Below are 13,404 nucleotides of genomic sequence, written 5' to 3' on the forward strand. Positions count from 1 at the left end.
TTATTGAAAAAATATAATAAATATGTTTTTGTTAACCAATCAGGGAGCTTAAACTTGATTCCACGCGCTGGTTTGGTTAATGTATGTTTACGGTTATCTACAAGATAGATAGACTCTATTTTGCACCATAAGAAAAAGAAAAACAGAAAAAAAACAAAACTAACCTCATCTATAGTAGTGGCCAGGGCTAAAATATTAGATTACCTATGTTTATTCTGTATAGAAAATATTGTGTAGTAATATGTGGTTATGTTGCATTTCAGACCTCAAAGCCAGTGTAGACTCAACTACCAAAATAAACATATCGAAATTCATTTGCACATCTAAAAGTTTTAAGAAATTCAAATGTTCTGATTACCATTGGATACAATTCACGAATGGAAAATTATACCTACCTTTCAGCGTTTTGCGAATACTTATATTTCTTATCGGAACTGTCGATTTCCGAAATTAAAAAGAATTACGATATCGGATAAGGATAATAACGTAGGTCAGTGTCAAAGGCCCCTATAAACTTGAGAAACACGGTAAGATAAAAGCCTACAACTTTTGGCGCGCCAACTTTTTCAATTTGATTTCTTTATCTTTTTAATTATTATGTTTCATGTTGAAAAGCATCTTCTTAGTATCCGAGATCATTGAGGAGAACAGGAACAATTGTTTTAATTCAGTTTTATTCCATACTAGCTGTTGCCCGCGGCGCCGTCCGCTTATAAAGTAAACTATGTTCTTCTCATAAACTCCACGTAATATGTATGCAAAATCTCATGTTGATCGATTCAATGATTTTGTCGTGAAAGACGGACACACAAACACTCACATTTATAATATTTGTATGGATAAATCCAGTTAATCGAATAAACTGCTGCTTTTGATCACACCGGTGAACTTAGGTTAATTGTACGTCCAATTAAATTTCAAAATTTCATTACTAGGGGAGGGTGAAAAAGGAAATTTTTATGAAACCTCTTCTGTCTTCACTGTTGATGTTGAAACCATAAAATTTTTTGATTTAAATTTGCAGTTAGTAAACAAGAATAATGCAATTCAATAAGTGAAATGGTGGTGATAATAAAATGCACTTAGCGAAACGCACCTCTAAACGCTAGCGGTTTTATTGAATTTCCGAGCAATATCACCGCAGTTTGTTTGCTAAGAGCAAATAACTTGGGTGTTTCAAATGAAATTATCCGGTTTCCGAAGGACTATCCTTGGTTGCACTTTCTAGTGCTTTTTTTCTGTTATTAGGATCTGGCATACGAATAACAGGTTGTTAGGTAAAAATTTAATTTAATCGCACTCTGAACGACATAATTAGAAATACCCAGGTTGTGCTCTCCGCAGCTATTTTTGAAATCTACTTGGTTAACGTTTGAGTAAATTCGTTACAAAAAAAAATACAAAATAAAATAAAATAAATAACATAAGTTTAGATAACATACATATCTATTATCAAAATAGGTAGATGTCTGTACCTATTTTACTTTGAAAGGATAGATAATTGTATTTTTTTTAATTAATTTACGTCTCCCACTATTAAAATGTTATCATTTGCATATAAATTAAGATTTTTTTCTCACAAATATTTAAAATTCAATAAAATTAATAAACAAATCTCATTATTTTATAAACTGACTTCAAAAAAGAAGGCTTTTCTGAATTCAACCGTATTTTTTTATATGATTAAAATATTGACTTTTTAAAAACTTTGTTGAGCTTTATAGGCACAATAGGTAGAATTAATGCTTATAGCATTACCTACCAGTCAACTACAATATACATAAATGTGCTAAATTATGTAAAGTAAGTATAAGCACTTTATTATTAAATTTATTTTACATTCCCTCCTTTTCATCCAAACATATTCCCTAGCATGAAAGTAGTTATTTTTTTTATTTACATGCCTTTTTAATGTTGGCCAATGTTTTATTTGGTCGCCTGTCTGCCTGATAGCTTATAATATGAGATTTTTTTACACTAGTCAACACACCTTAAGCAGCTTCTACATATAAAAATATATCTCTTCGCCGCTATATATTTAATCAACAAAAAATAATATTTTTATTTTTTTACTGAGTTCACCAAAATTTCATATTATCAATAGGTAAATAATTTCGATGAAATTTAAAATTTAACTGCTACATAGCAATAACTGTAATCTGTATTTGAAATAAACATTTAAAAATCCTTACCTTCTAAAAGCGAAGTCGTGGTTAAGAAGTTAAAAGAGAAAAAAGTCCCAAAAAGCACTTTTCAAAGTTCTGTTAACACTTCTCGACTGAAAGTTTCGTGGCGCGGCGACGTGCGTTCGCGGGAAAGCTCCAACTGCGACTGCGGCGCGGAATAAGCTCGGGGACAGCTTGAAAGCTCCGCCGATAACGCTTCTATTTCATAGATTTCAAGGTAAACCGTGATTTTTTTTTTCAGTTTTATTGTGAAACTAGATTCCGTCCGCGGCACTATCCGTGTTAAACTAATAAATACCTTCTCCTACCTAAGACCTACTCTAAATTGCCAATATAACAAACATTCATGTTTTTTTTTTTATTTGTAATAGGTCCCTAAATTTAAAACTTCAGTACCGACTGTAATCAAATTTGACACAGAGATGTACTTAATTAACTATTTTTCCTTGAATTTCCCTTGAATGCGAAAACCCGTGCAAGACTAGTATTAAATAAAACTCTTAACACCGTAGCCGATTGCAGCGTAGACTGCTACGAATGTCTACGACCTAGCTACGAGCTACGTAAAATGCTACGATGCGTAATCACATCAAATGCGCAGGAGTTCAATGTTGACTTTTCAAGGTACTTGCAAATTCAGATGGCCGATTGTACTGGTTTCCTCACGATGTTTTCTATCACCGTAAGAGCATTGCTTAGTATTCAAACTAACGTACAAACCAACGAAACATAGCCAAGATGGGATTTGAACCTGTAGAACCTTACATAAGCACCTTACCGATTTGACCACCGTCGCTTAGTTTCTAAGGTTTCTAAGATCGACATGTATTTATTTTTCTTTCATAACCCTGACATTTATAACATTTTTTTATTTCCTCAAAATTTTATGGAGATTTGAGGACAAATTAAGGGGACAAATGATCATTGCCATGACGATGGGAGTCACAATCACGAGGCTCTGAAAGGCGCTGCCGGCATCTTGATGCGGCCCATTTGTCAGTTCCTCTTTGTGTTTCATAGCTGATCCTATTTTAAATCTTAATTCCGTTAAATCAAGTACTTAATCTTATTTTAATTCGTCACTAAGATGTAAAAACTAAGATGTAGTGACCTTGTACTGAATTTCTCTCTATTTTAAGTTTTATTCTTATTTTCCTTGATGTACATAAATATGAAAATAAATAAATAAAAACGTTTCTCTCTCATTTTTTACTCTTATTCTCAGTTGCCCCCTCCGGGCCGCCTATCGTTACTTATCGTAATTTTTCTATTAACTCTAAAAATGGGAACATAGTCGAATATTATTCCGAAGTCTACGCTATCAGCCCTTAGTGTGAATTGCTCTATATTACTTAAACATACTTAATCAAACTATAATATACTGCCACAGGTAAACGTTATTGTCGCATCATTCAATTGCTTCTGTTATCGCCAAAATAAAATTTTGCGTGACTGTTGCTTATTAATGCGTCCTGAAACCCTGGGCCCTACTCTGCTTCCATGGAAATTTCCAGAATAATGAATACCGTGTGTTATCCCAGGTTATATTTTCCAAGAGTACCTACTAAGTTTTATCAAAATAAGTGTTATTCTGATATATATGCGAGTATAAAGTTTCAATCATAGTACATTGAGTAGATTGCGTGATAGAGTAACAAACATACATACATACAAGCTAACGCATTTATAATATAACTATGAAGTGTTCTTAGAATGATGATCTATGTATGTCGATATACATACATACATATGGTCACGTCTATATTCCTTGCGGGGTAGACAGAGCCAACAGTCTTGTGAAGACTGAATGGCCACGTTCAGCTATTTGGCTTAATGATAGAATTGAGATTCAAATAGTGACAGGTTGCCAATCCATCGCCTAAAAAAGGATCCCAAGTTTGTAAGCCTATCCCTTAGTCGCCTTTTACGACATCCATGGGAAAGAGATGGAATGGTCCTATACTTTTTTGTATTGGTGCCGGGAACCACACGGTATGTCGGTGAAACATAAATTTTAAAGAAATATTATACACAAATAACATGACGTTTTACATGTCACTATTTGGATCAGTCTTTCCAAGACTGTTGGCTCTGTCTGTATACCCCGTAAGAGATAAAAACGTGACTTCATATATGTATGTATATGTATGATTAATAAAGACAAAAGAAACTTGGCGAAAATGCTTCACAAACGTATTTTGTTTTATCCCAACAACATATTAGGGCTGTTTTTAATAAAACCTGGGTGTGCACAACAAAATCACTGGCGCATAAGAAGGGTCACATATTAATTTTGCATACGACCTACGCAAGTAAAGTTTGCGAAAAACTGATTTATTGGATTCCAACAAAATAAGGTAAAAGATCTCCTCTTCATGGGTAAGGTCAGAGAAAGTTTTTTAATATTTAATCCCAAAAATCCGGTCAAGTGCGTGTTGGCCACGCGCGTTTTAGGGTTCCGTAGTTAAAACGCCAACCTTGACACTCACAAGTATATATAAACGAGCCCATATAGGATGGTGGAAACAAAAGAAAGAGAACCTAATGCCAAGCGCCGCGCACCGCGAACGTAGACACACAGCTTTTCAATTAGATATTATTAATTATTATTGTCTTTTTAGTTATCTTTTTAGTTTTTAAAGTGCATTTTTTTGTTTTTTTGTTCTTAACAGATGCCTGAATCGGGAAGATTTTTTCTACGACATTTTTCCATTATTTATATACATACCTACAAACAATTACTGCTACCACATATGGTCAAAAAAAAAACCACGGACTGACAGACAGACATGGCGAAACTAAGAGTTTCTTGGATACTACAATACCCTAAAAATTAGGTATTTTTGTTACTTGAACTATAGATTGGCTCTGTACAGATGGCGGTAGGTATATTTCTACGTTGGTGTTGAAGCGATGGCAAACATAGTGTTGTTCTCCGTCCTTCCGAGAGCAATAGGCTCTGTCTACCCCTAAGCGAGAAAGAGATTGCATTTGGTGTAGTTCTCTGTAAAACTTTCCTGAACATGAATATCTTTCTTTCATACCCCTGTTCGAAAAACTTACAAAATGATCTCTTTGTCTCAGTCCAATTTTGGTTGAGCATTTGGACTAAAACATTGTTTATTCAAAATATTTTCTTTTTAATCTTGTAAAAGAACCTAACTCATCTATTACACTGATGAATTAAGTGCAGCGTAAAACAAAATGTCATTATCAGAATTCTATCGACCACCAATCAAGTAAAATGCAGTGATCTAGAAATAAAACTCCATACAATTGTACAAAAGAAGAACCGCACCCAGACACACACATATTCTTACAAGATATAGTCACATATAACTCGACCAATAACCTTAATACTTCAATAGTATGTAATTTTCGTAATAAAATTAAACAAAAAACCTATAAATTAAGTTTAACAATTCTGTCTTTAAACTTAGTTTATATGACTTCTGTTCTTCTTTTGCTGAACGAAGTCTGTTGCCGAAGTACTTCTGTTAAAAATGTCGAAGCATGTTGCTTATCCGGATGTATTTTTTTGTATTCTCTTAAGTTTAAATATATAAATAACCCTTTTATGTCTGTAGTCTCGATGTTTTCACCGGAGTACAAGCTGTCAGCACGTGATCTATCGCGCGAGCGCACCAGCCCACGTGGCCATTAGCTCGTGTAAAACAATATAAATACAAACAATATACTTTAAAGCCTTGTAAGATTGATATGGTCTGGAAAATTTTAACCCTATATTTTGTTCAGAAATCAGATACTGACTGTCCCCTTTCAATATGTAACGTGATTTACTAGACACCCTCTATATTACTCGTATAGATAAAACACAAATCTATCAACGTATAGCTCAAACTACTGCACCGATCGAGTTGAAATTTGGCATGCAGATTTGTTATAACTTAGCCATCAGCTAAGGATTTTTGGAAATTCTCCAGGGACATAACGAGATTTCTCGTTTTACGCAGGTGGAGTTGCGGGCGCTCTAGAGTAAGTATATAAAATTTAACACTACATTTGAATTGTACTGCAAAATATAATAAGATTTTATCTACTTACAGCTTACGAAAACGAGGCCACAAGTTCTAGATACATTAATTGTAATAGTTTACACAAATCGCATAATTATGTAGAAGTCCTACTACTGAAATAAAAAAATTGCCCAATATTTTACCGTCGATAATCAGCCATAGAACTCAAAAATACAACTACATATCTCTTCTACTAGGTAATTCTTTTTTTAATTCCTATTCGTCGTAATTTTATGGCAAGCCTTTCTACCTTTCTGTAAATGAAATTAATCCTGTAATAATGGACAGTTATAACACTCCGCTGTATAAACAGAGGCGCCGCCATTGGAACCTGATTACGCTCGTTGACGCAAATTGAATAGTGACAAATGAATCTATCTGTACATTGAGTTAATGCGAATAATGCAGAACAGATTTTGATATACTTTTCTAACGTCGATGCGGCGCGGCGGTTGACAGGACTGAAAATAATACAGGTTCAAATCCTATCGTAGCCTTTTACCAATAAATGATTGAGTGAAGTCGGGATTAACGCCAGGAGAATAAAAAAGTACTTATGTATATGTAAATTTAATATACAAGATTATGCCCGTAACTCCGCCCGCGTCATTATCCCGTTCTCTTCGGAATTTTGGGATATTTTCTAATGTAGTACTCTCAAGTGGATAGATGTAGTCTCTGCCTACCCCTCCGGGAAAGAGGCTTGATTTTATGTTATGTTTTAATGCACAAACAAGTAAGATTTCAGATTTATAGGCTCAGAAGAACTGGCAGTGCTTTATCTGAAAATAATTCAGCACTTTGCGCCAAAGTTCAATATATATTGATTTGTTTCCTTTATCGTCATCATCATGGTATGTCCTGGTATATGTCTTTGTTCCAGCTACATATTTTCTAGAGACAATCCAGGCTCCTCCTTTAAAAACGGTTTGAAAATCAAGTAATAAAATAATTAATTAATTATACATACATACATATAATTACGTCTATATCCCTTGCGGGTTAGACAGAGCCAACAGTCTTGAAAAGTCTGATAGGTCACGTTCAGCTATTTAGCTTGATAGAATTGAGATTCAAATTTTACGACATCCATGGGAAAAGATGGAGTGGTCCTATTCTTTTTTTTATTGGTGCCGGGAACCACACGGCACACAATAATTATTGTGAAGCAGCCGAAGTCTGATCCCGGGGTTAGCCCTTAGCGCAGACAAATATATTTTCTCCCGAGAAAGTAGTTTACAATTTTTATTTATTAAAAATATTAAATAAAACTGCGTAGGTACTTTAAAGTAAAAAAAAGTAACTCTTATTTTAAATGTCCGCTCTTTACAAGTTTTCTTCACACCATCGCATTAAGCGGATATTGAAGTTGTAACTAAATAATGGGTGAGATAGCTCTCGCACCTGGATTCTCTCGGCTCGTTTAATGAAGGGTGTCGTCGCGTGGCTCGCCTGGAATGCAACCCTCTTGTCTTGGCGTCCTTGCGATTGTGTGTTGGGCGGTCGCAACGCAGCGTTTAAACGCTTTTTTTAGTAAAAAGTATAAGGACACTGGTTAAAATTAAATAAAATAAGTATACAATGAAAGACGACTTATAATTACCTTAAAAAGTTCGTTCGTACTCATATACAGGCATATATACAGGCGTATATACAGGCAACAAAACGGCTTTCATTAAATATCATGTCCAACCAAAACAACAGAAAGAAGGATTCAAAAATTGTATCATTACATAAACATGTAAAGATACTATGGTAGATTTTAGCTTCATTTGTTGGATTAAGTATAAAAAATCTAACGAAGGTTACAAGCGTACAAACTAACCAGAATACAATTATTTAAAAGTATTCCAATGCATTGAAAAGAAAACCTTGATAAAAATTTTAAAATCGCGCGTGTGTGATACAAATGAAAAAAGAAAGTGAACCATCGAGCGTTGTGATCGTATTAGGGATGAAATTGAGGTTTCCACAGAGCAAGGTAGACGGCTCACGGTCGATGGACTGCGCTCTGTCCAGTTTTCCGATATTCTCCGCAACACCATACAATTAATACCGTTGCACGTGCCGCCAGTCGATTTCATCTGAAACGTGTATTGTTGCAATTGCACAGTTTCATTGCCATTTTTTTTTTAGAAAAGTAGGTAAGAATTGAAAACTACTGGACTGATTTCGATGAAATTTGGCATAGAGATGGAATAAAGTTTCATCTGTAATATTGGTGGTTGTAAATCCACCATATCGGTAAAATAAGATGCTGACCGATTGACTTACGTATCGACACGTACTCTAGTAAATGATGAGGCAATTATTCAAATTCCTTTCACTAGACCTTATTAATATAAAGTCCTGCCAGCCGCCGGTTTGCATCACCATCAAGAGGCACGGTATGTCGCGGCTATTCCAATTATACGTCTTATGAAATAGTCGTCTCCGGCGGTTTCGCGGATGCCCGCAATATCGGCGGCAGGCGATCGGAATTTTTGTTAGGGTCGTTTTGCAGGAGAGAGGTTAGCGATTTTATTAAGACTATATTTGCTGAATTTCAGCAGACGTGGGCTTAGTGTATCGCGGGTTTCTGTTCCGGGAAGCCCGCGTTGCTCTAAGACAGCTGATTGTGCGGCGGAAGCGGGACTCCGTCAACCATTCGACAGGACTCTGCGTTGATAGGCCCGTGCCAAACACTTCAATGAAACATGATAGAAATATAATTTCTTCTATCCGCTCCTCTCGTCCTCATGTCCTCAGCTTCAGTCGGTCGAGGCGCGTGGCAGTGGCGTGAAGAATTGCAGATATACCGATCAAGGTTTTTAAATTCAGTGCGCTGGTGTTCATTGGGTATTTCATTTATTAGATTTTTTTGTTTATAGTCAGCGAAACGATGGAATTCTTCGGATGGTTGGAGCTTTGTTGTGCTAGTATTTTCATTGGTATAACTACAGTATAGCTATTTATTAAGTTTTTATTAAGTTTGTAGTTTAAAAGTAGCTTAGAGCAGAGATCCACATCAACTTTCGTGTGGATTGACTGGAAGATAAAAGTAGCAATTAAAGTAAGATCTTACCTCGCTTTGAAAACCGAATCTCTCATTCAGCAGTTTTTTCTATAGCCTTAACAAAAACGACAACATTTTAAAAATTCTCGCTCGCTATATTTACGAGAAATTTTAGTTAAAAACATAGTTTCTTAACTCTAAAATTTGTTATGAACAGTAAAACACAATATAACAAGCACGTGGTGAAAACAACATTTTGTCAAACTTATGCTACGTAGTGCCTACAGCTTGTCTTGTAATCCGAGCCATCTCCCGGTAATATGATGGTAGCGGGCGCCTAATTCGGTTAACCGACCCATTAAAATCCACGTCTGTACCTGTTGATGGAGTCACGAGTGAGAGCCTTCTCATTTGGCGACGTAATCAACTAAGTCTAAACTTGCAGTAGACTAAAAAATCATCAAAAATTATTGATGAAAAAATAAACTGTTTAACGTTAAGTCAGGAAACTACCTTAAGGGCCTCGGTTAGCACTCAAACTAATGTACATAACTCGGAAAAGAGTCATGAAATTGGTACATGGTCGAGGTAGGATTGAAACCTGTGCCTCCACCTACTTATCTATGCATTTTATTCGGGCACCTTACCGATTCGACCACCGATACTCTAATAAATAATTAAATAATGAATGATGAGTGTTTACAAAATGTATTTTAAAATGTGCGAAGCCCAAGCGTGGCCAAATGAAATGAATGTCTTTTGCTTTTGACATAAAAAAGAATCAATTTCCAGTTGACTTCTTAACTCCGACGTATTCTTGACGTTTGAGCGTTTATTTGAATTATTTTAGATATTTATTTATAAAAAATTTAAAAAAGGTAAACCAATAAGATTAATGGGAACTTTTGAGCGGGAAGACGAACGTACCTTGATCAAATCGGGTACCTGCTTGCATGAATAGAGTTAAGAATGTGGATGTTTCGAAAGAAGTATGCAGGGATCATGGCAAATGAAAAGATGTTCTCACTCTGAGAAACTAATAGACAAATAGGAGTAATAGTTATAGCATATTGCGAGTACAACTATAAACATACGAAACAGTCATCTGTTGGTATAAATATAATATAAATATATACGGGACAAATAACACAGTTTGAGTTAGCCTCTTGTGTTACGAGATACAACTCAACGATACTATATCTATAATAAATACCTATATCTATATAATAGATAAACATCCAAGACCCAGGACAATCAGAGAAAGTTCGTTTCTCATCATGCTCTGGCCGAAATTCGAACCCGGGACCTCTGATGTCACAGACAAGCGCACTACCGCTGCACCACAGAGGCCGTCAAGTGGTCATATAGATGCCCAATTTTGATTTTTGCCAATAGCTTTCAAGTGCAGACTCGGTTAGTTACTTATTATGTATGAATTACAGAACAATGACAGAAGGAAAATGCACCTTCGGGTCCAGGATGCCGATAGACATACACATGCTGAACGAGATCATCAGCAGGGAGGTGAAGCACTTCCGGAACTACAAGATTTACAGACCCAACTTTGGCTGTAAGGCATTTTGTATTTACTTTTCTCCTATGATAAGAGTAAAGTAATAACTGACAAGCTTGCATGAAAAGATTAGTGATTGTGAATGAATTAAAAGTATGCAAGGATCGTGGGAAGTGGCGAGGGAAAATGTTGTTTCTCCCTATCCTTCCGGTATCAAAATAATAGTTATTTAAGTCAGAGACTTCTGAACTTTGGATGCGCTACCAAACTTTTACTTTTTTGCCTCTCAATACCATAATTAAGCTATCGAGCTAATTGTGACCTTCGAACCATCTAAGTGATTAAATAAAGTAAGGGATTAAATTTATATATTTATAATTAAGTAGAAGTATCACCTAAGTACATACCAAAAGATATGATGATATGTCGATGATGATATGACAATTATTAAGTGATGTTGAAATGTCCCATAATAATGAATAAAACATTTTAATGCTCGGGTCTAAGGAAACTGCAAACCAAACGCCAGGAGGATTTTGCTTTGCTATCGCTCTTTTTTTGAAACAGACCTTGGGAACCGTTGATGACCCCAATCCATGATTTGGTTAGTCAGGTATTTACATAACAAGACCAGACCAAACCCATCGCATCATGGTTACACATCCAGTTGCTCAAATGTGTAAATTCTTATCGTGATGTTTTCCATAGTTGTAAGAACATCGTTCTTGTCTTCAGTAGATCATTAATAGAAGACCAACCCATGACTTGCACCTAGCTTGAAACAAATATCTTTTTTCTTATGGCTTTGACCACGATCCTGCATTGGGTAAGTCAGGTTTTAACTCGAAGCGACTCCCGTCTGATCGCCTCAACATTTACATGGATTGTGGTTACACACCCAGTTGCCTGCGTATGCAAATTTCCAACACAATATGTTCCCCACTAAGTATAAGACTATTGTTTTCGAGCTACTGAGCACCAATTTCATTCTAAGTATTAAATTGCGATACCCAACAGGGTTCATATTGTACCTATTTATAAGCAGTTACTGGAATTCAATTGATGTACTTTATGATATGCAAAAAAATATTTTGAATTGAATGGAATAAAAACGTCAAATCTATTCCCCAGCGATACCCGTGACCGGCAAGTTCTACGCAGCCCACGACCAGCACAAATCGGAGTCCAAAGAGCAGGAGGAGAAGGTGGACCATTACCACAAGAACGTGGCGCAGACCAGAGCGAAAGGCCCACGGAGCAAGTACTCGGCGCCGGCTACCGAGAACCAAGTGTTAGTTTGTATTATATACATACATACATACATAAAATCACGCCTCTTTCCCGGAGGGGAAATCCTTTTATTGTTATTAGATATTTGATATCTTAATTTATATAAATATATTTGATATCTTAATTTGTATTATATACTTATAGAGATTTCTTAATAAGTTATTTTTACCTAATTCGATACGTGGTCACAGGTCACTTTACGGGTGGTAACGATTTTACCTTCTAAATATGTGTGAATAAGGGCCTCTGAATGATATATCGACAAACAGCCCAGAAATTTGAATTTCGGAATTTACTTAAATATGTAGGTTTTTTACGTGGTCTAAGGGTGCACTAAGAGGCGGATTTTTTGTTTTATCCGAGCGGGCTGCAATTGGATTAAAAAAAAAAACAAAAGGATACAAGAATGTTGTCAACCAAATTATTATTTTTACAAGATTTCTCATGACTCAGTATTACATTCTGCGCAGAAATCGAAGCATCTGGCACTAGCGTACACTATGATTTTTCTTCGTTGTCAAAACAGCATACAAGTTTGCACTAGTTCAATGCGACCCTCAGTCGTCTTTTACAAAATTAATGGGAAAGAGATTCTTATCTAAACTACGGGGGAACGGAAATCTTTATTTTTAAATTTATAAAACCAATTCCAGGTCAAGCCGAAAAGGCTGAACGTGGCCTATCAGTCTTTTCAAGACTGTTGGCTCTGTCTAACCCGCAAGGGATATAGACGTAACTATATGTATGTATTCCAGGTACGGATGGTACTTCAAACCGCTAGTCCCCATGGACCGCAACGACCGCCGATTCTACAACCCCAAGAAGGAGAGCAGCCACACCAAAGTCGAGATCATAATCCTGATGAACAATCCGAAGAAACGGGCCTAACCTTACATAGGAGGGTACAGTTTGCAGAATCAATTTTCACCTGAAGCAAGTGACGCTGAAAATCCTTAATTGGTTTCTCACTATCTAAATAAGTTGAATGTAATAATGTGCAACCTGGGTCGGAGGTTTCACAATTACCTAATATCTAATGCTAAACGAGCCGAGGAGCCTAGCCTGCAAGCGAGCTACCTACAATTCCCATTTCTCGTGTAGATGATAAAGAGAAAAAATGTTGAACAAAAATTTTATCAATTTGTCTGTGAGTTAGTAATTAATGAAAACAAATCGCTATGTAAATGCACGCCTGATTTGAAATTACAGTGAAGCATATTATTCAAATTGTTGTGCCCAGGTAAATTATATGGTCTAGTATATATATCTATATAATATGGTAGTATAAAAACCTATCGAATTGTAAGCTGCAACATTCCCTAACTTTTCAACTGGAAAAAAGAACGAATAAGTAATAAGTAAATAAATATGGACAAATCACAC

General features: G+C 35.8%; 1 protein-coding gene across 1 annotated transcript; it reads left to right on the top strand.

Moving 5' to 3' along the window:
* Window positions 1–10,664: 10,664 nt before the first annotated feature.
* On the top strand, window positions 10,665–12,918 carry LOC106135812 (cilia- and flagella-associated protein 144-like). Its single transcript, XM_013336197.2, has 3 exons — window positions 10,665–10,788; window positions 11,863–12,022; window positions 12,777–12,918. Exons 1-3 carry the CDS (start codon window positions 10,665–10,667, stop codon window positions 12,907–12,909), a joined length of 417 nt encoding a protein of 138 aa, XP_013191651.1. The 3' UTR covers window positions 12,910–12,918.
* Window positions 12,919–13,404: the final 486 nt, after the last annotated feature.

This window comes from Amyelois transitella, chromosome 24, assembly GCF_032362555.1.
Source record: "Amyelois transitella isolate CPQ chromosome 24, ilAmyTran1.1, whole genome shotgun sequence".
Classification (NCBI taxonomy): Eukaryota; Metazoa; Arthropoda; class Insecta; order Lepidoptera; family Pyralidae; genus Amyelois; species Amyelois transitella.